The sequence below is a fragment of the Haliotis asinina genome, chromosome 3, assembly GCF_037392515.1.
Source record: "Haliotis asinina isolate JCU_RB_2024 chromosome 3, JCU_Hal_asi_v2, whole genome shotgun sequence".
Lineage (NCBI taxonomy): Eukaryota > Metazoa > Mollusca > Gastropoda > Lepetellida > Haliotidae > Haliotis > Haliotis asinina.
In genome coordinates this window covers 34,960,509-34,984,449 of record NC_090282.1, presented here as the reverse complement: position 1 = coordinate 34,984,449, position 23,941 = coordinate 34,960,509, and the positions used below count along the sequence as shown (strand labels likewise).

The following is a 23,941-nucleotide window of genomic DNA, read 5'->3' as shown; positions in this document are numbered from 1 at the left end:
GTGTCTTAGCTATGCCATACAAAGGGAGACAACCCGATATTAAGTATGAATAATCACGCACGTGTTCAAGCCTCTAGTGTTGTTAAAATGGCAAGACATAAACAGGTTAGAAACAAGAAGAAACATACAGGAAAGAATAGGAAAGGACTACATCAGAAAGGAAAGGGGGATGCTAAAGCGTCCAGTTCTCACGATGAAGAAGTTGACAGTGATCCAGAATCCGATGATTTAGAAGTTGTCAGTACCAACAAAAATGTCAAACATGAGGTGGGCCTTGATTATTGTGGCGAATGTGTATTTGCATATTACTAAAATGAGTATTGGTGTCGTTTTTTTCTCTGTCATCTCACCAAGAATGCGTGTGAAGTTGACAGGTGCTAGGTAAAGATCTCTTGGGATAGTTCTTGTGATAAGCAGTAGTGAGTGAGTGAGTGGGTTGAGTTTTACACCGCACTCAGCAATATTCCGGCCATGTGGCGCGGTCTGTAAATAATCAAGTCTGTACCAGACAATCCGGTGATCAACAGCATGAGCATGCGCAACTGGTAACCGATGACATGTCAACCACGTCCCGATCCTGTTAGTCAATCGCCTCTTACGACAAGCATTGTGGCCTTTTGCAGCAAGCATGGGTTGCTGAAGGCTTATTCTACCCCAGATCTTCACGGGTCTGATAAGCAGTAAACATGAGAACAAGAACATGTGATTGAAAATATGTTGGTATAATCAGAGACCATATAATAATATATATTATATGGTCTCTCGTATAATATGAGCAGATTAAACATGATAATCAAATAGATTTGTGATTAAAAATGAGCTAGAGAACTGATTCAAATTTAGGAGTTTGTATATAGCTAAATGTCATACCATTAGCATGTTAAGACAAATGCAGGGAGTCTGGAACTAGTGAAACTGAAAGATGATTACAAAAGGTAATAATTAAATTTGTATTGTGTTCATTAAAATTCTGACAGTCTGATTGGTTAACTGGGAACATTTCTTTTGAGTTCATTTCCCAATGAATCTGAAAAAATTAAGCCACGCCCATCGAACCAGACTACTTTCGGTCTTGAGGAATGTTGGGGAATACCTTTACACAGCGAGGGAATTCCCTTGTACTCGGGTACCTTAATGAACTTTGGGTAAACATTGAAGTAATACATTGTGGTTAAGATAAACAAACAACTCAAAATTATCCGTGAACGTTAATAACGTTGCAAAGCCTCGACAAGAGCATGCGCACGTTGGAACATCAGTTCATGGCATCACAATCCCATTCACATAACCCTCTTTCTACTTGCACAAATACTACAATCTCAGTTCCACTAACTTCATGTCATCAGGCTTCATTTCCAACTCTCACTTTTCAAACTGTCTCTTTCAATTCACAGGTAGTAATTCAAACGTTTGAACTTGAAACTTTGCCGATACCGGGACGCGTCATGTTGAGTTGTTCCACTCTGATTCGCCGACCGATGTTAGCTTGGTTGATTGACAGCTGTTTGGCGGTGCTCTATGCTGATTGGCTAATGGTTTGGTGGGCGTGTCATTTTATGTAAATGAGTCCCCTGAGTCATGGCACGCCATTACCAAATTCTTACACCGAAAATGTTAATCGGTGGTAACAAAGATATCTGTTTTGATGAATTTGATTATGTTTAAAGAAAATTTTGTTGAAAGGGTATAGTATTTGTTGCTGAATTTAATTATAAGGATTGACTGTATTTCTTTCTTTGCATTGAAGTATGAAACTGAAAACCAATGTGCAAACTGTATGAATCCGTGTAGCAACGAATGCAATGAAAGAAATACACAGTCAATCCTTAAATAATAGCTGTGGGAAAATCAACACAAAGCAATAGTCAGTGAAAACAGCACTAAATGAATGCAAACTTGCATCAGGTTTCCAGATAAGGGCCATATCAGTGTATGTACAGATAAAAAATATGCACCACAGCAGTGGTGTGCGGTCTTTGAAACTTTTATGGACATATTTACATGAAAAAGTATTCTGTTATTGTTTTTTAACCTGTTTACACAAGCGTAGCAATGTTGAGGTGCATATATGAAACGAAAAACAAGATTACTGATACTCCATGAAATTCCATTCAGTACTCAAAATGTACTTTAAGGGTTTGAGTACGTACTCCCATTTTTTAAGAAATTATCTGGAGCCCATCAAGATGTAATGTAGCAAAAATGACTTCTTTATTTTTAGGATGTTTGCCTGTGTGGGAGCCCTGCAAACCCCTTTAACCCAGCCTCCCACCCCTATGGATCCATCTATGTTACCTGATATAAAGCCTGTACACAACTAGAAGTCTTACCCTAATGCTTGTTATGAACATGATGTGCATTTTCAGTTTGGCATTTGGTAGCCATCTTTTCAAGACTGATAGATGATATCAGTTATGTTTTGCTGATATACGATTTAACTGGACACAATGAATGTTATGTGTCAGAGAAGTGAAGACTGACATATTTTGTTAAATATTTTAGAATAGTGATGAAGAGCCTGACATGGACTCAGATGAGGAGATGGCACAGACACGGAAACTTGTCACACAACAAAACAGAAAGAAGAAAAAGTCTGGTGGCTTCCAAGCTATGGGTAATTACTGGTAATTTTTTCACCTTAGAGAATAGTGAAAATGTTGAGAATCGGTTTCTTTCTCTTAAATCTGTTTATTTGACATAATTCCTTTTTATCCAGTAAGAGCTGCAAACTATTTGGAGGAGGTAGTGTTTACCATCTAGTACCTGACCAGTCAGTCAAATATTAATGCAACAAAATATTGCAAAAAAAATTCTGATTCAATTGTTCTGGCCTCTTTGAGTCGTTGCCCAAATTATTATTGATATGGTGAGCATTATTGTGATTGTCAGAGTAGTAGATTACCATGTATATATCGCTAGAGAAGGGTCAGGTGTGCTGCGCAATATGTCAGCCTATTCCATCTCAATATTCCATCTATGTGGCAACAGTCTGTAAATAATTTAGTCTGGACCAGACAATGTAGTGATCAACATCATGAGCATCAATCTGTAATTGGCAACTCATGACATGTCAACCAAATCAGCAAGCCTGACCACCCGAACCCATTAGTCATCTCTTGCATGGGGTACTGGAGATCAATTCAATGAGAACTGAAATACTTCTTGACAAAATGTGACAAATTAGTAAGTACTGCAACTTTATGAAAATGTTGATAGATATCCCTGGTTTGTTTCAGGGTTGTCATACCCTGTCTACAAGGGTGTAACAAGGAAGGGCTACAAGATACCAACACCTATACAGAGGAAGGTGAGTAGTTACACAGGAGGGTAGTTAATGGAGTATCGCTGCAAGGTTACACAGAACCCTTGGTCACACTTTTCAGTGTCAAGTGTTTTTTGAGTGAAAGAGTCTCAGAGTTTAACTTTACACCGCATTCAGCAATATTCCAGCTATATTGCTGCGGTGTGAAAATAATAGAGTGTAGACCAGACGGCCCAGTGATCAATAGCATGAGCATTGATCTTCACAATTGGGATGCGATGACATGTCAACCAAGTCAGCAAGTCTGACTACCTGATCCTGTGCAACAAACAGTTGTAACATGAATCATACTGAGTAAGTATACAGAGCTCAGTAGTGCAGTGGGAATGCATCTGCCTATCATGCTGAAGGCACAGATTCGATCTCCAGTGGAGACACCTAGATTCAGGTCTCGATATGAGCACATTTGTGTAGTGTTCTTGGACAACACACTTAAAGCCACATTGTCTCAGTTCACACAGCTGTAAAATGGGTACACATGAGGATTTGCTGGAATGTTTAATCCATTGCGCTCAACAGGATCCCCATGGAGTTGAAAAAGTATCAGAAAGTGCGATAGTGTCCTCTAACTGAGGATAGTAAGCTACATAGCGCCACGAGCAGGCAATATGCCTGAATATGAGCAGCATATAAATAGACTATTACTATTGATATGAGTAGTATATACAATGGGGGTTCTGGACCACTTTTAAAAAAAGTCTCTACAAAGCCTTATTTACTAAATAAGGCTTTGGTTGGGACCTTAGCTCTTGCTACTATTACCCCTACTACTTAACATGTGTTGGAGGTAACACTGTGCCGTACGGTACGATCAATAATTCTTCTCTTATCTGGCCTATGTCACGTTTACCTCAATGAAACAGTTTAACGTGAACCGCCTATGATCTCTTTGGTGTTCGTAATAAAGGCTTGCTGGGCTTTTTGTATCCCCTGTTCTATGTACTTTTTTTTCTCGTCCTCGCTGATAGCAGACTTACGAGACTTGGACCGAATATCTTGTTTCATTCCGTTATATTTTGTGAGTTCAGAGAGGATTGAACGAAACTCCTCTTCTGAGATCTTACTATCAGAGAGTGCCGTGGAAATACGCCCACTTACTGTGTTGAGCTTTGCTTCGGCCAGAACCCTGATCTCGTCGTGTTTCAATGCCTTACGATGCAGTCTGCGTGATATCAACTTAAGCGCCAACCCTAACATCCCCGCTATCCCAGCTGTTATTTCAAAACCTAGCACTATAGGTGCAGCCACGATGGTGGTTAACAACCCAACACCTGCAGCCCCTAGTCCCATGCTGGTTGCCATAAGGGTAGTGTCAGCCCCGTCCACGATATTGAAAGCTCTATTGTACTTCTTACATAGTGCTTTCCGCGTGTCACGGTCTTGTTCTAGTTGGCGTTTCACATCACATAACTGCCTCAAGCGGAACCCATCTACGGTTTCCAGCGTCTTTGCTACTTCCTCTACGACTGGGTACAGACCCATCTATAATATATATTTTGAAAGATATTTTAATTGGGTTTCAGTTAATATTCTATAAATTAATTTGAAGTCTATAAGTTCTAGACTACTATTCAGGGTAATAGGTGAGAGGCTAATAGACTTTCCTGTTGTAATAAAAACCCCACTGAGGTTTATTAAGCAGTTTATAGAACCCCCGTGGGTATCCCGTTGCATAACAATACGACAATATTGGCCTTGGTGTTCGTCAAACCAGTGTATTGACACCCCGGGTAAAATTTGGTGTACTCTTGAGGTGTTTTCATTGTCTAAATCACTAAAGAAGACTTCTATGATGAGTGTGAAAGGGGAGGATATATCAAGATATATGTTAAAAGAATAATTGATAAATGCTAATTTATTTTTTACTGCAGTCTTTAACCTATTTTTTTCGGTATCAGTAGTTATTATGAATATACTATCCGGAATGAAATCCCCGGCCCAGATACCGTTGTTCCTAATCTTAGTGATATACCCCGTATCTGTGTTTATTGTGATATAAGGTGAGGCGAGTGTTAAGTTGATCAACCATTTGGGCTCTTTTAAATCTGATAACGGCACCAGTCTGTACACGTTGTCTTTGAAGTGCAGGATATATAAGGCGTCTTCCTCACCAGGCTGATCGAATCCCTCCGTATCTCCTAGGTCGTTAAGCGTAGTGTTGGGTCGATGACTGGCCATTATTATACTATTACGATATAATTTCCAACTGGTTTTTTGATAATAGTTCAGGGGTGAACTTCATACCCATGAAGTGTATGTTGGCAGGCAGGAAGATATTGGTTAGTGATATCTCGTTTTCCACGATCACGTTGACCCCCTGCAGACTGGTGTTGGAGTCGGCACCCACCCGCACGTAAACGTTGCAAACTCGATACTGGTGTCGTTTCACCCACCCGAGTTTGATCCCCTTCACGATCTCAACATCATTCCCCGATGGTTCCTCTAGGTAGACTTTGATGATCAGTGTTGAGTTTGCCGGTAGACTCTCTAGTATCTTGACCACGCCTTCGAATTCAGACACCAACTGCAATTTCACGTTTTGTATGGTCGGTTTACTCGTTAGCATGTGGGCTGCCATAGTGTCGAGTGGGCTGACGACTATGCTACGTCTCTGAGTTGGGACGTAAGCCACGAGCAGGGTTCCATTGTTCACGACTTTGTTTAGGTGGTTGTCTTTGTTATCCGTGAACACGTAGGGAGAGACGAGTCTAATATTGAGAAACCAGTCGTCGTTATCGGGTAACAACACCCACTTGTCATCTTCGGTGAAGACGAGCATATATGGTTTGTTTTGGACGATGGTAGTGCTCTCAACATCGTCTAAGTCGAACAGTTTACCCCCGAACGATGGGTATATTATCCAGTTATTACCGGTGTTGACAAGGGCGTACTTAGTGTTGACTTTTGCTCTTGCGGTATCTACTATATCACTTAGGGCTCCACCGGAGGTGACTTCAACGCGTTTGTAAGTGTTGTTTTTCAGTTGAAATGCGTACGATGTACCATCTACTCCGGGAGCGTCGAAACCGCGCGTGTCTCCGAGGTCGGAGATCCCGATATTGACGCATTTTTTCACTCCGAGCCCTTGTGCGCTGGTCATTTTACATGAAGCGTTAAGCTGAGGTATCCTATATTTACAGGATTATGATTTATATCTAACACCGATATTGTCAGCTCAGGTATGTTGCCCTGGATTAATCTCTTATACTGCCGTGGTGAAAACGACTCGGTTCTACCGTCGTTGAATTTCTCAGTTTTCACCGGCACTGCTCTCAGTATAGTGGAAGGGTGACCTCCTTGAATGTTGTACGTTGTGCTCACCTGACCGAGATGAATGTACAGCTCTCGGTACGGTACTAGATCGGGTAACTTCGTGCCTGTGACGGTTGTTGTTGGTTTTATCTCGTCAGGAGACATACCGAGTATCCTCGCTAATGGTCGGCCGAGCCTCAAGGGGTTTCTTCCGTTGTTGATTAACACCACTGTACCGTTTGAGTCGTTCATCTTGAGTTCGGCTCCCAGGGGTTTGAAGACCTCGTCGTTTAGAGAGCACACGCTGTAGTAGCCGTCAGTTATCTGGCTGCGAGTTCCACTGACGAACAGCTTATTGTTGCTGACGTTGATGTTAGTCCATTGCGGTAGGTAGGTGATATCGCAGAGTGCGACTTCGAGTTGGCCTGACGTGTTATCGATCGCGTGCGTCAGCTGAACGGCCTCACCGCTCGTTATTCCTGGAAGTGTTATGTACATGTTAGAGTATATATGCTCATTATATAAGAGTTTTAAAATGTTGTTTTACCCTAAACTGGATGTAGATTTCTCCCCCATGAAGATCGTGGTTGCTCCTGGGTTGTATTTCAATGCCCAGCTTTTAGATGTGTTCGATAAGTATAAGCTTTCGGTGACTAACATCAAGGCAGTCCACGCTTGGTTCAACAACCCTATGCAGTTCTGGCAGAATCAATTAAACTTGGCCGTGTGGTGCGCTACAACGGGGTGTGGTGTGACATTGACCAACACTCGGCGTGGACCGCTGAGTAAGTCTGTGTTCAAGTTCCACGTGTACTACCAGGTCAGACGTATCCTTAAAGAGATCAGCGCCCCCCTCCCACAGGACAAAGCGTGAGACGCAACAAACAACCCGTACGATAGACGGGTCTACGAACGTATTTGCAATGAATTCGAAATAAACCCGAAGACGGATTGGCGTTTGCCGGGGCTGAATCACGTGTTGGGTATTCCTTACAGCGATGGGCTCTCAGTAAAAGCATTTAAGAAAGATTTACTAACAAACTTTATGAAACGAAAAATGTTTAGTACTGAGAATTTGTTCCATGCATTAGATGATATTGTTCCTAAACCTACCAAATATGGGCCAAAACCAGTGAAAGATGCAAGTGATGATTTAGTGAAACGAGGTATACTTAGGCAGGACTTTGCTTTGTCGAGTAATGAATGGAGGGATGATCGTATGGACTTTGAAGGTGGTGTTGCTTTCACAATCCAGAAAGTGGAGCAGTCAACCGCAGACGGGTGGAAAATGTTTATGCTGGACACGTCGAAAGGATTCACTCGTGCCGGGGTAGTCAGGTTGAACGACTCGATTCGAACGTACGTGTGGGCGCTGTTGGGTGCGCAGTCGATGACGCGTTCCAACATCCTCGGTAAGGGAACTGCTTTCGACGCTCAGAAACAGTTCGTTTCCAACGTTGAGGATGCTATCAATTCTCCAGTTGATCTCCAGCGGGCCATCGACCGTTACCAAAACGTGTTAGAATACGCCAGATCGAAAGTCAATTACGTGTTCGGCGTGGGGCTGTACATGGCTCCGAGTGATATGCAACTGAGAGTAAAAAAAGTGGTGGGTTATAACAACAAAATAGTCATAGCCACGAAGGATCAAAAGTTGGGTATCAACCCCGATATTAACACCACCTATATCCCACACATCCCACCACGTGAAACGGGTATAGTGGCGTCACCCCCGGAGTCTAAAGTTCATGTGGGGGTACCCACCACACACCCTCATATTCAGGCTCAGCAGCATATTGATAGTAAAACGGCCCTGGTGGTTGGTGGGGTAGCTTTGGGACTTATTTGGTTAAAGATTTCTTAGCCGCTACGTACACCAGACCCGCCACGGCGACGATGGCTGCCCACAGGTTTTGACTGAGCCACGTGACAGTTTTAGCCAGAGCGCCCAACAACCACGAGACGATGCTACCCAGGATGCCGGGAATGGCTTCGGCGGCTTTACCAGCCAGTTTAGCTAGGCCTTCCCCGAGTTTTTTTATCCAGTCTTTAACACCACCGCCACTTGGGGTTCCGCCGCCGGCAGGCACCACAGTACCCCCTGTCAGTGACACCACCAGGGTTGATATGATGAAACCAAATGCAGTCAGAATGCTGGCGATGGTGATCCCTTGCTCCCGGAACAATATCTGAATCCTGTCTGCTAACGTGGTGTCTCGGTAGAGGACTTGATTGATGGTTTCCCGCACACGGTTGGCCTGGGATCAAAGCTTTTCTTTGTAGCCGGACGCTGTCTCCAACCAGACCTGCCTTTCATCTTCCAAATTACGTATTCGTTCCTCGATGGTGGCTTTAATAGACTCGTCCTCAGTTTCACCGAGTTTTTTCTTTTCATAGGCGATTTTGTCGTCTATCTCACTCACTTTGGCCGTGCTTTTCCAGAGCTGACCACGAATGGTTTGCATCAACAGGTCCAACCCCTTCAGTTCCCGAAAGGTAATTTTGAGGCCCGGGAAGGGCTTGTTCTCGTAGTCAGCCAACACCTTTTCAATATCATAAGTCATGTTTTGAACCGATGTGGCGTCCCTGATGCCTTCCAGATCTTGATGGACCTTCGGGGGAATCTTAAGTCGCGCGCCACCGTAATTTGTGAAACCTAGTTCATCTTGGACAAATTCAGTATTAGTTTTACCGACCAATGTTGATAAAGCAAGCGGTTTTCTCGTGTATTGATTAAAGAGATCGATCCCCGGGTAATCCTTCAAACGCAGCTTACCCTTGTCGAGGGTAAACTTGTTATAGTCTCGCCCCAACGGCTCTACGTAATTCTTATCTTTTTTTAAATAATCATAAAATCCGTTGACGGCGTCCTTCAAGAGTAAGCGCTTGGTTTTGTTTATATCTTCAACAGCCGGCTGTAGGCCAGTACTGAATGAGGTCTCCTGCTCGGCCCCTGTATCATCCATAGTATCATCCCACATCTCCTCCATAGGTATGTCTTCATCCATTATTTAGTATTAAAAATATATTTCGTTTATATATAACAATGTACGGCAGAAAATTAGATCCTTTCAGAAGATTGAGAGAGCCATTAGGAGCCAGAGCCGTGCGCCAGTCGGTGACCATCACCAACAATCCCAGCAAGATAGACCAGAATCAAACTCTGCTGGTTAGATTTCCAAACCTTGGTGAGAATGACCTCATTGTACCAGGCACTGTTTGACTGGCGTTCAATATCACGTTGACCTCCGACAACGACGTGCGGAACGTGGGTCGAGCCATCATCAAGAAAACGACCGTCAAGATCAGCGGTAACGAGGTGCTGAGCATCGACGACAGCGACGTGTTTCACTGCTACAGGGATCTCTGGAAAAGTGAGGGAGAACGAGTCAATGATGTGTACCAGGGCATCAGCAAATCAACCCGGGCGCGCATAGGGTATGTCTTCACGCAAGACCAGCAAGACAAGCTATCGGACGGTGAAAAGGCCATCGATTCTGCGTGCCGCTCGACTTCGAGTTGCTCACGGGACACGCGCCGTTTTACCAGGCCGCGCTGGGTGATAGGCTCGAATACGAGCTCACGTTTAACGACTATAGCAAAGTAGTGCGTACGCCGAACGGTGATGAGGCCAGTTATGCCATAGACAACATCTCTCTGGAGTTCGACATGGTCACTAGCCCGGAGCTGGCCAGGCAGGTTCGAAGCCAGTACTCTGGGAAGATGGCTATCCTGTACGATCGCGTACTGAGGCATAGATCAGTCGTGCGAGATAAGAGCGACACTGTGTGGAATATCAACCTGAACGTGCCGGCGCGATCGATGAAAGGTATCCTGGTCGTCCCCGTGGAGTATTACGATCCATTCCGGAGGGACAGCGAGAAGTTTTTCAACCCCGAGATTGAAAAGGTGGAAGTGACCATCGAGGGCGTGCCCAACCAGCTGTTCAGTCATGGTATGAGACCACACCAGCAGTGGGATGAGATAAAAAAGCTACCAGTGGGGGATTATATAACAAAGGACCTGGACCTCGGCTCCGTGCAGATCGGTGAATACCTGACCACCAAGTACGCCCTATGGTTGGACATGCGATCCACGGATGATGATAAACTGCACGGTAGCGGGCGTCGTATAGATAACGGCAGCGAAGGGATAACCATCCAGATTACTAAGAAGGCTCAACCCGCTGGTAAGTTGAAATTATATCTGTACGTTATTATGGACGCGCAACTTAATATAGACAATGGGAGATTCGTGCAAGCCATCTACTAGTGGGGGAGACCCCCACACCCCCCGGGGGTACCCACAACTACCCACTGACCCACACTGCGCCATAGTGTGCGGGCAGACTGGCTGTGGGAAGACCGTTTTCGTGTTGGATATGTTGGAGGGTTACTACAAGGATGTGTTCGATAACATCGTTATCATGTGCCCTACTCTGAGCATGAATAAAACGTACGCGCGACCTTGGGTGATGACGGACCCGGACGTACACAAAATCGACCCTGGAACACGCCTGCAGGACTGGTTGAAAGCTCTTCACGAGAAATTTAAAGGGGAACCGACGCTGTTCATACTGGACGACTGCAGCGCTAATCGCGAGATAACAAAAAAAAGAGACATGCTATCGTACCTGGCCTTCTCCGACCGGCATGCAAATCACAGCGTCTGGGTGCTAACGCAGAAGTTCAACTCGGTGTTGAAAGACCTCAGGGAGCAGACGCGATGGGTGGCCTTATTTCACTGCAAGGACAGGGATTCGTTCGAGGAGTGTTTGAGAGAGAACGATGTGATGAGCAAATTAGAACGGGAACGGGTGAAGAAACAGCTCGCTGAAACTAAACACGCTAAGCTCGTGCTCAAGACCGACCAACCCGTGGCTTATATAGTATGCTAAGCAAAGCTAAGCAAAGCTAAGCTAAAGCGAAGCAAATGCTAAGTATAGCTATGATATTCGAAGTGTTTGTTGTGTGCAACTTAACCTTCATTTCTCTGTGTTTTGTCTGCATCGGGTATTATATAGTTAAAACTAAATCTTACTTGTTATATTATAAGATGGAGTGTGAGGAATTGCTCGAACAGTTGGTACCTGGGGGTGTGGGGGTCTCCCCCACTGATGATAAGCGAGAGAAACTGGTGGCGTTGGCTGTTGGTGGCAAAGCCAAACATTACTTTGGAGACTACACTCCGGATAAAATTCACAAAATGTCAGCCGAAGAAATCGATAAGCTGTACGCTAGATACGAGTCCCGGCTCGGAGCAGAAATGACAAAGACAATAGGATCGGCTATGACCCAGATATACACCGGTATTGTGTCATACTTCCTTCCCATTCCACCAGAGCGCCGACTTTACCTGTGGGAGGACCTCGATAAAGACCCTTTTATCGAAGACGCCGTGAGCTCTATTAGCTGCGAGCTGTACCACAAATATGGCATGTTGTTGGCTCCAGTGACGGCGGCGATTATCACGGCAAAGCATTGTCAATTTGAGAGAAAAAATAATAATAATAGTATAGATGGATGCTGCACAGGAGACCCCAGTGGGGGAACTGAGGGAAACCCCAGTGGTGGTACCCCCAACAGTGGAGGAGACCCCTTCACAGGAACCCCCAACAGTAACCAGGCAGAAGAATCCTAAGAGAGTAGCTGCCGGTAAAAAACGGTGGTGTAACCAATTTAAAATTATTACAGTGACCAACCCAACCCGACTGTTGTTGGCTGTAGGTGTAACTGCTGCCTTGGCTATCTCGTGGTTATATACACGTGAGGGAAACCCTCACCGTGAGGTACCCCCAAACAGTGAGGTAACCCCCAACAGTGGGAGGGTAACCCCCACTATTGACCCGCATATCATGTTATAATTTTAATATCTTATATCATATACATAATGTCTGAGGGGAAAACGTTCGTCAACGACGCATACCACGCCACAGTGGTCGCCAGTCTAGCCGTAGGGTACGCTCGGTTGACTAAAATGGTGCTTAAACAACCAACTATCAAGCTAGATTTCAACCTGCAGGATATGGGTATGCTCATAATGAACCTTGGTATGGCGATGGCCATCCTAGTAAAAGACATCCTAGTAAAACAAGGAATAATACCTGAAAATATAATGAAATAAATATAGGATGGCCACGATAGCTATGATGGCCGGTGGGGCGTTAGTGAATGCCCTGGCATTTTCCGGGAGTAATTTCCTCTTCTCGAAACTACGAGATGATCACGCAATACAGGAAGAAAGGAAGCGACACGATCTCGCTACTGAGAAATTACAAAGGGCAGAGGCCGAGTACGCTAAAAAACGCCTCCAGAGGATCGATTTTATTAACGAACAACTCACGCGTGAAAACCATGCCGTTCAAACATTCAACGATGTCGATGAAGCAATGAAAGAATACTACCTACTAACTGGTAAACGATTGGAACCGCTCAATAAACCCACACTCGCTCAGTACTACACACCATCCAAGGGACAAATGAATCGTGAACTGGTCTTTATAGTGTTGGGTATAGCAGCTACTGCGTTGGTTGCGAAGCAATTAAATTAAAATACCTATATAAGTAAACATGAGACCCGCTCAATACCGATGCGAATACATACTTATGGGGAAGACCGAGGCCTGTGGTAGGAAATGCAGGAATCAGGGGTTCTGTTGTTTCCATATGGGAAGTCCTAACTACACGTGTTCTGTGTGTGGTATCGGGGTTAAAGGGCACTACTGTCTATGTAAAGCTCACGGAGCGAACGTAGTCAGACATCAACTCATCTACGAGAATAAAAAGGGCTACATAAAAGAACGTAGGCGACTGCTCAAGATAGACTCCAATTAAATGTTTACACAAGAACACTATATCCAACAGTGCGTGAAACAGCCACATATTTTTTATTAAGGTTACTGTGAACCAATTAGACATTGGTTCTCTTAGGTGTAAACACTATGACTACTGTGCGCGAGCTGAAGCGGGTCGCAAAACAGAGAGGTGTGATCGGGTATTCTCGAATGCGGAAGTCAGCATTGTTGAGATTACTAGGTTTAGAAGCCCCGCCTACGGTAACACAATTAAAAGCTCAAGCAAAACAGCTTGGATACACGTGTTATTCAAACCTGGGGAGAGCCGGGTTAACCGCATTGTTATCACATGCCCCCGTAGCAAAACCTCCCACTGTAAAACAACTGAAAGCCGAGGCACACGATTTGGCTTTAGGCGGGTATTCCCGTATGAGGAAACCACAGCTTGTAGAATTATTACGACAGAATAGAGCTATTGACCTACAGTTTGTGCGCACTGAGCGCGCTGTAGGCAACTATTTGAGAGGTTGGCGCATGCACGTTGATAGAAACATAGACATTACAGATATCAAGCCTCTGATAGCTGATAAGGTCAACCAGGAACTAAATAACCTAGGAAGTATCAAGTTTCAGATCACAGTGAAAATGTCGCTCGATAAGCAGGTTGGGAGTACCACTGAGTATGTTCAGCCTTACTTCCGAGGTAAACAAGAGGTTGTCACACATACAGAGACCATTGACGCATCAATCGATACCAGTTTTCAGCAGATACGAGAATACCTAGAACGCTACACACACTTGGGGTCCGGGTGGGTTGTAGATAAAATCGATAATGTCTATCTAGACATAGCTAACTACGTGCCATTCAGAGGCGGGTCATACCTAGCCTTGCCCCCCTACTATAGGAATAAACATGCCATAGTAAACGTTAAGAATAGAGGAAACAATTGCCTGAGGTTAGCTATCAGGTCAGCCTTATTTCCAGCTGACACTCATTCAGATAGGCTTTCTAGCTATCCCCAAGACGATGGGCTCAACTGGGATGGTATAGATGAACCCACCCCCATATCCCAGATCACTAAAGTAGAAAAACAGAATAATCTGGCTATAAATGTCTTTGGGCACGAAGGTAACACAACAATAGTACACAGGGTCAGCCCGGTGAAGGATCGCCAAGTTATCAATATATTCATGATCCAGCGAGGTGACAAGTATCACTACACATGGATAAAACACTTTAGCAGGCTATTGTATGACCAATCGGCACACAGAGAAAAGACCCACTTCTGTGAACGATGCCTACATGGCTTCACACGAGCTGATTTATTAGAATCCCACCTGGATGATTGTCAAGGTGTGGGGCAGACGGCCATATGAGTCGACATGCCTAAGGAAGGTGATAATATCCTAAAATTCAGTAACCACAAGAACCAAATGTCTGTGCCTTATATCATATACGCCGACTTCGAAGCCTTAGTTGTGGGTGGGGATTCCCCCAGTGGTGCCGCCGGCGAGGCTCCCTTCACCCACAAAACACAAGAGCATAAAGCCTGTTCGTTTGGATACATTGTCGTCCGTTGTGACGGGGAAACGAAAGCTCCGGTAGTGTATAGGGGCCCTGACGCGGCTGAAAGGTTTCTAAAGTGTTTGCAGGAGGAAGAAAAAATTATTAGGAATGCATTGTATAGAATCGCTCCCATGCGTATGACCCGAGTCGACAGGCTAGCTCACGCTAGTAGCACTAACTGTCACGTGTGTGACTCACCACTTAACGGTGATTCGGTGAGAGATCACTGCCACAGCGCGTGCAACCTCAAGCTTAAAATCAACCCTAAGACAATAAACATCCCCGTTGTCTTTCACAACTTGAGAGGGTACGACTCACACTTGATCATGCAGGCCATCGCGAAAATCGATGGTAATATAACGTGCATCCCCAACAACATGGAGAGATACATCTCCTTCAGCTTAAACGGACTTAGGTTCATTGACTCGTTTCAGTTCCTCCTGTCGTCACTCGACAGTCTGGTCAAGGCCAACAATACCTTCCCTATCACCGATCGATACACAGACGCCGAGACTAGACCCCTGCTTATGAGGAAGGGTGTGTACCCCTATGAGTACATGGATAGTTGGGTCAAGTTCACCGAGACCAGACTACCCCCTATTGACTGTTTTTATAGCAAGCTGAATGAGGCGTCCGTCTCACGAGATGATTACTCGCACGCGACTAACGTATGGAATAAACTGGGTTGTAAGAACCTGGGTGATTATCACGACCTGTACTTGAGGACAGATGTACTGCTGTTAGCCGACGTGTTTGAGACGTTTAGGTGGACGTGTTTCAAGCAGTATAAACTCGACCCCGCATGGTATTACACCAGCCCAGGTCTGTCGTGGGACGCCTTGCTTAAAAAGACCGGAGTTAATTTGGAATTGCTCACAGATTACGACATGCACCTATTCATTGAGAAAGGCTTGCGAGGTGGGATTTCCATGGCATCCAAACGATACGCGAAAGCAAATAATCAATACGTGAAAGGTTACGATCCTAACAAACCAACCAATCACATTCTCTACCTTGACGCAAACAACCTGTACGGCTGGGCCATGAGTCAGTATCTACCTACAGGGGGATTCGAATGGGTACCCCACGTTGATGTTATGGGGGTTGCACCAGATTCGAACAAAGGGTATATCCTCGAGGTTGACTTAGAGTATACCAAGGAATTACACACATCACACAACAGCTACCCCCTGGCCCCCGAACGTATGAGGGTTAACCCAGACTGGATGTCTGAGTACCAACATAACTTGTCAGGTGGGCGTGTGACAGACGTTGAAAAACTCGTTCCTAACTTAATGAATAAGACCAAGTACATCGTTCACTATCGCAACCTACAGCTGTACCTGTCGTTGGGTATGAGGCTGACCAAAATACACAGGGTGCTCATGTTCGACCAGAGCCCATGGATGGAGCCCTACATCAGAATGAACACAGACCTACGAAAAAAAGCCACCAGTGATTTTGAGAAAAATCTCTACAAGCTCATGAACAACTCGGTGTTTGGTAAGACTATGGAGAACCTGAGGAAACGCGTGACCGTGAAGCTGGTTCGGTCGAGTGAGGAAGACAAGCTCAGGAGATTGATAGTCAGTCCGGCATTCAACCGTAGTAAGATATTCACAGACAACCTGGTTGCCCTACACATGAAGAAAAGCCACATAAAATTCAACCGGCCTGTTTACGTGGGGATGAGCATCCTTGATTTATCCAAACACCTGATGTACGACTTTTACTACAACGAGCTCAAGAAACAGTACGGCGACAGGTGTGAAGTGCTATACACTGACACGGATTCCCTGCTGTTAGAAATTCGAACCGAGGACGTGTACGAGGACATGAAAAAACACCTCGATTTATACGACACCAGCGACTACCCTAAGACCCATACCATACACAGTACGGTAAATAAAAAGGTCCTAGGTAAGATGAAGGACGAGTGTGCTGGCACGCCCATAGCCGAGTACATAGGTTTGAGACCTAAGATGTACTCCATACTGAAAGCCGACAATAGTGAGATCCGGAAGGCTAAGGGGGTTAAGAAGTATGTGGTGAAACAACACATCAAACACGCCAGATTCAAGGAAGCCCTGTTCAAGACCCGTACCTTTAGGCATAAAATGAACACACTTAGAAGTGATGGACATAAGATATACGGACTGACTATAAACAAGACGTCCCTGTCGCCTATGGACACGAAACGTTGGATAGCTATTGATGGGATAAACACATACGCGTATGGACATGAAAAAATTTGAGGCTATTTACTACAGCCCGCGTGGGTACTGGAAAGGAGCTAGCGCAGTAGATAAGCTAGCTAAAATAGCGCGAGTACCCCTGGAGGAAGCCAAAGCGTGGCTTGAAAAACAAGCCCTGTGGCAGATCTATTTGCCGGCACCACGCTACGTGCCTAGAAGGAGGTTCGGTATTAACATACCTAATAGCGTTCACCAGGCAGACCTACTGTTCCTACCCCACGACAAGAGGTACAAGTATGCCTTAACCGTAGTGGACGTAGCCAGTCGTTACAAGGAAGCCGAACCCTTGACCACGAAAGATTCGGCCCAGGTAGCCAGAGGATTCGAACGCATATACAAACGCAGCCCGCTGACGTGGCCAACAGAGCTGCAAGTTGACCCCGGACGGGAGTTCATGGGTGCCGTGTCACAACTGCTAGCCAAACACGATACAAAGGTCAGGCGTGGCACGGCCGGAGCCCATCGCAGCCAAGCCATAGTTGAGAGATTTAATAGGACTTTGGCTGAGCGCTTGTTCGGCCATCAGTATGCTAGGGAGATGGCCACCCCTGGAAAACGATCGACTGAATGGGTCACGAGGTTACCCAAGGTGGTGTCGGCAATCAACCATGAAGTCACCCGTCTCACCGGTAAGAAACCGGCAGACACTATCAAACTAAAATCAATAGTTGCAGAGTCGGCCGCTCCACTGCGTGGGAAGGAGAAACAGATGCCAGATAGGGCCCTAGTGAGGTATCTATACCAGCCGGGGAACACGAGGGTGATAGCCGTAAGCGGGCCACCGATCCTATATGGTCAGTCAAAACTTACAACATAGATAAAGTGGATATGAAAGCCGACGAACCTAACTTATACTACTTGAGGGATGGGCCGGGTAGGGGGTTTGTAAGAGAAGAATTATTGATCGTACCGTATGGCACAGTGTTACCTCCTACCAACACACGGTAATAGTAGCAAGGGTTCACGTTAAACTGTTTCATAGGCACAGTAATTACCGCCAACTTTTTTGTAGTAGGGGTAATAGTAGCAAGAGCTAAGGTCCCAACCAAAGCCTTATTTAGTAAATAAGGCTTTGTAGAGACTTTTCTTGAAAGTGGTCCAGAACCCCCATTGTATATACTACTATATGTGTATCACTAAGGTATTGTTCAACTCAACAGACTATCCCACTTATCATGGATGGGAAGGATGTGGTGGCCATGGCCCGGACAGGAAGTGGTAAGACTGCAGCATTTCTCATTCCAATGTTTGAGAAGCTGAAAGCCCATTCAGCTAAAGGAGCCAGGGCAATGATAATGTCCCCCACGAGGGAGCTAGCGCTGCAGACGCTCAAGTTTACGAAAGAGGTGAGCTGCGTGTGGTGTTTCAACTAGGTTGTGCCTTCTGTCACCTACAGTCATGTACATGGAAATAATTGTCAGAAATACTGAATACACTGACAGTAATTGGAAATGATTTATGATTTCTTTCACATACAGGGGCATTGGGGTAGTCTCCTGATAAAGGTGTTGACTTCTCACGCTGAAGACCAGAGTTTGATTCCAAACTTGGGTACAGTGTGTGAAGCCCAGTTCTGGTGTCCCCAACCATGGCTGGCATATTACCAAACACGACATGAAACCATACTCATTCACTCACTCACTTTTACACACAGATTGTTGGTTATCTTTCTATTTGGAAATCGACATATCCTCAGATCTTATGTGTCTTAAGGCACTTTTTTATTCCTTACTGAAATTGGATGTATAGGTTGTGACTTTTGAGTATGTCTCACACCACATCACAGGTACAGAATTACATAGTGTATAGCCATTTCTGCAGATAACAATGTTGAAGTAAACCTTGTCCTCTGATCTTTGTTCTAGCTGGGAAAATACACTGGTCTGAAGGCTGCCGTTATCCTTGGTGGAGACAGGTTAGACATAGACACTTCTAGTTTGTGGAAACCAGTTTTGAAACCATGTAAATCTTGGCATTCAATTTCTTTCTTGGTCATACTAATGGTCATAATGTTCCTGGTTGGGAAAGGGTTTTGGAGTCCAGTAGGTCCAGTAACACCAAAATGGTGCTGACTACATCCTGATCAAACTCAGAGTTTATTTGTTAAAATTTACCGAAATATTATTGTGCTAGTGGCATGATGTAACACGCATTGCTTTTATAGGATGGAGAACCAGTTCGCTGCATTACATGAAAATCCAGATATGTAAGTATTAATTGACATTTGCCCTAATGATTCCATTGTCTACCATCACAGTCAGTTGTTTTTCTGTGACAGTTTCTTTACCACGGTAGGATAGGACTTTATTACTTGCTTGTGGAAGATACTGCAGACTAATGTTTTTACGTCGGTATTACACTAGTGTAAGACCGCTAGATGTATGCCGTCATAAGGGTCCAGAGTTATGACGTCACAATGCTAATGTCACTGTCGCAGTAGTACTGGGCCTTGTTTGACTTGAAGAAAACTGCTAGTCCTCACACTGTAGCCGATTGTAGTCAATTTATGTTGGAAGTAATAAACAAAATACTAAACTCATTTCTGTGAAATACTGTTTTCATTAAACTTGTGAAAGATTTAGTATCAAACTCACTTTCGCTCGTTTAATACCAATTCATACACTTGTTTAATGAAAATGGTAATACATGGACGGTCGTTTAGTATCCTCTATTCAGCAACCCATGCTTGCCTTAAAAGGCGACAATACTTCTAGTAGTATAGGGAATAGGGGTTTTAAAACACTTTCAAGAAATGCCTCTACAAAGCCTTATTTAGTAAATAAGGCTTTGGTTGGGTCATTAGCTCTTGCTACTATTACCCCTACTACAAAAAAGTTGGCGGTAATTACTGTGCCTTGGTAGGAGGTAATACTGTGCCGTACGGTACGATCAATAATTCTTCTCTTACAAAACCCCTACCCGGCCCATCCCTCAAGTAGTATAAGTTAGGTTCGTCGGCTTTTATATCCACTTTATCTATGTTGTAAGTTTTGACTGACCATATAGGATCGGTGGCTCGCTTACGGCTATCGCCCTCGTGTTCCCCTATGTTATGTTTATATCGATGAAACAGTTTAACGTGAACCGCCTACGATCTCTTTGGTGTTCATAATAAAAGCTTGCTGGGCTTTTTGTATCCCCTGTTCTATGTACTTTTTTTTCTCGTCCTCGCTGATAGCAGACTTACGAGACTTGGATCGAATATCTTGTTTCATTTCGTTATATTTTTTGAGTTCAGATAGGATTGAACGAAACTCCTCTTCTGAGATCTTACTGTCAGAGAGTGCCGTGGAAATACGCTCACTCACTGTGTTCAGCTTTGCTTCGGCCAGAACCCTGATCTCGTCGTGTTTCAATGCCTTACGATGCAGTCTGCGTGATACCAACTTAAGCGTCAACCCTAACACCCCCGCTATCCCAGCTGTTATTTCAAAACCTAGCACTATAGGTGCAGCCACGATGGTGGTTAACAACCCAACGCCTGCCGCCCCTAGTCCCATGCTGGTTGTCATAAGGGTAGTGTCAGCCCCGTCTACGATATTGAAAGCTCTATTGTACTTCTTACATAGAGCTTTCCGCGTGTCACGGTCTTGTTCTAGTTGGCGTTTCACATCACATAACTGCCTCAAGCGGAACCCATCTACGGTTTCCAATGTCTTCGCTACTTCCTCTGCGACTGGGTACAGACCCATCCTATAATATATATTTTGAAAGATATTTTAATTGGGGTTTAGTTAAAAATCTATCAATGAATTTAAAGCCTATAATTTCTAGACTGTTAGTCAGGGTAATAGGTGAGAGGCTAATAGAATTTGTTGGTACAAAATGAACCCCAAGGAGGCTTATTAAGTGGTTTATAGGACCCCCGTGGGTATCCTGTTGTATAACAATACGGCAATATTTGCCTTTGTGTATGCTAAACCAGTTTATTACCACCCCGGGTAAAATTTGGTGTGTTATTGGGGGGTCTCCATTGTCTGAATAATCAAAGAAGACTTCTATGATGAGTGTGAAAGGGGGGGATATTATTTCAGGATTACTAAATGTTAATTTTATTTTTTCGAATAGAGTCGATAACCCATTTTTATAAGTTTTTTTTAATCCCCTCTCCGGAATGAAATCCCCGGGCCAGATACCGTTGTTCCTAATCTTAGAGATATACCCCGATTCAGTTAATGTGATATAAGGTGAGGTGAGTGTTATGTTGATCAGCCATTTAGGCTCTTTAAAATCTAATAACAACACCCGTCTGTACACGTTGTCTTCGAATTGTAAGATGTATAATTCACCTTCCTCACCAGGCTGATCGAAGCCCTCCGTATCTCCTAGGTCGTTAAGTGTAGTGTTGGGATGATGACTGGTCATTATTATACTATTACGATATAATTTCCAACTGGTTTTCTGATAATAATTCAGGTGTTAACTTCATACCCATGAAGTGTATGTTGTCAGGCAGGAAGATATTGATTAGTGATATCTTATTTTCCACGATCACGTTGACCCCTTGCAGATTGGTCTTGGAGTCGACACCCACCCGCACGTAAACGTTGCAAACTTGAAACTGGTGTCGTTTCACCCACCCGAGTTTGATCCCCTTCACGATCTCGACATCATTCACCGATGGTTCCCCTAGGTAGACTTTGATGAACAGTGTTGAGTTTGCCGGTAGACTCTCTAGTATCTTGACCACGCCTTCGAATTCAGACACCAACTGCAATTTCACGTTTTGTATGGTTGGTTTACTCGATAGCATGTGGGCTGCTATAGTGTTGACTGGGCTGACGACTATGCTACGTCTCTGAGTTGGGACGTAAGCCACGAGCAGGGTTCCATTGTTCACGACTTTGTTTAGGTGGTTGTCTTTGTTATCCGTAAACACGTAAGGGGAGACGAGCCTAATATTGAGAAACCAGTCGTTATCGGGTAACAACACCCACTTGTCATCTTCGGTGAAGACGAGCATATATGGTTTGTTTTTGACGACGATAGTGCTCTCAACATCGTCTAAGTCGAACAGTTTACCTCCGAACGATGGGTATATTACCCAATTATTATCACCGGTGTTGACAAGGGAGTACTTAGTGTTTACTGTTGCTCTTGTGGTATCTATCATATCACTTAGGGTTCCACCGGAGGGGATTTCAACGCGTTTGTAAATGTTGTTTTTCAATTGCAAGGCGTACGATTTACCATCTACTCCGGGAGCGTCGAAACCGCGTGTGTCTCCGAGGTCGGAGATCCCGATATTGACGCATTTTTTCACTCCGGGCCCTTGTGCGCTGGTCATGTTACATGAAGTGTTAAGCTGAGGTATCCTATATTTACAGGATTATGATTTATATCTAACACCGATATTGTCAGCTCAGGTATGTTGCCCTGGGTTAATCTCTTATACTGCCGTGGTGAAAACGACTCGGTTCTACCGTCGTTGAATTTCTCAGTTTTCACCGGCACTGCTCTCAGTATAGTGGAAGGGTGACCTCCTTGAATGTTGTAAGTTGTGCTCACCTGACTGAGATGAATGTATAGCTCTCGGTACGGTACTAGGTCGGGTAACTTAGTGCCTGTGACGGTTGTTGTTGGTTTTATCTCGTCAGGAGACATACCGAGCATCCTTGCTAATGGTCGGCCGAGCCTCAAAGGGTTTATTCCATTGTTGATTAACACCACTGTGCCGTTCGAGTCGTTCATCTTGAGTTCGGCTCCCAGGGGTTTGAAGACCTCGTCGTTTAGAGAGCACACGCTGTAGTAGCCGTCAGTTATCTGACTGCGAGTTCCACTAACGAACAGCTTATTGTTGCTGATATTAATGTTAGTCCATTGCGGTAGGTAGGTGATATCGCAGAGTGCGACTTCGAGTTGACCTGACGTGTTATCGATCGCGTGCGTCAGCTGAACGGCCTCACCGCTCGTTATTCCTGGAAGTGTTATGTACATATTATAATATATGAATTATATATTATAATATGGATTTAGCACACTTGAAAATCGTGGTGAATGCAGATGGTACGGGGTTTAAAACAACCTTTATTGATATCTTTGAAAAGTATGTCGTGTCCGTTAATAACGCGCAGGCGGTGGTAAACTGGAATCAAAACCCAATGCAGTTTTGGCAGAACCAACTCAACTTTGCTGTGTGGTGTGCGACGACAGGGTCGGGTGTGAAACCAGACTACGGTATAGACGAACTGAGTAAGGCGGTTATTTTGTTTCATATTTATTATCAAACGAGACGAATATTGAAGGAAATAAGTGCTCCTCTTCCCCAAGATAAAGCGTGGAGTATGACGAATAACCCCTATGATAGACGCGCTTATGAACGTGTTTGTGGGGAGTTTGAGATTCCAACGAATAAAGACTTTCGCCTTCCTGGTGTGAACCATGGTCTCGGTATAGTTCTCGTGTACTTCTACAGGTCCGGAAAATATTATGCCGGTTCTAAAGATGGTTCATACAACCCACACCGTCATACATTTACAGGCCCCACAACGAATGAACAGATCCATGTCAGCTGTATAAAGCAAACCAGTCCTGATGCAGCCACAGCCTGGACTAAAATGATCTCAAAAACATCGAAAGGATTCACTCGTGCTGGTACAATACGCTTGAACGACTCGATTCGAACGTACGTGTGGGCGCTGTTGGGTGCGCAGTCGATGACGCGTTCTAACATCCTCGGTAAGGGAACTGCTTACGACGCTCAGACACAATTCGTTGCCAACGTTGAGGATGCTATCAATTCTCCAGTTGAT

The 23,941-nt window shown here is 44.5% G+C and overlaps 1 protein-coding gene across 2 annotated transcripts in view; it reads left to right on the top strand.

Annotated features, from left to right (window-relative positions):
* The first annotated feature begins 36 nt into the window (after positions 1-36).
* LOC137277866 (ATP-dependent RNA helicase DDX54-like) overlaps positions 37-23,941 on the top strand; it is a 47,961-nt gene continuing 24,056 nt past the window's right edge. The window contains exons 1-6 of one of the 2 annotated variants that reach the window (XM_067809836.1): positions 37-267; positions 2,503-2,614; positions 3,237-3,307; positions 18,350-18,535; positions 19,055-19,104; positions 19,354-19,395. In XM_067809836.1, the coding sequence (XP_067665937.1) occupies positions 46-267; positions 2,503-2,614; positions 3,237-3,307; positions 18,350-18,535; positions 19,055-19,104; positions 19,354-19,395 (683 nt within the window). In that variant the 5' untranslated portion in view covers positions 37-45. The remainder of the gene's footprint in view (positions 268-2,502; positions 2,615-3,236; positions 3,308-18,349; positions 18,536-19,054; positions 19,105-19,353; positions 19,396-23,941) is intronic. The other variant, XM_067809837.1, reaches the window with a different exon arrangement.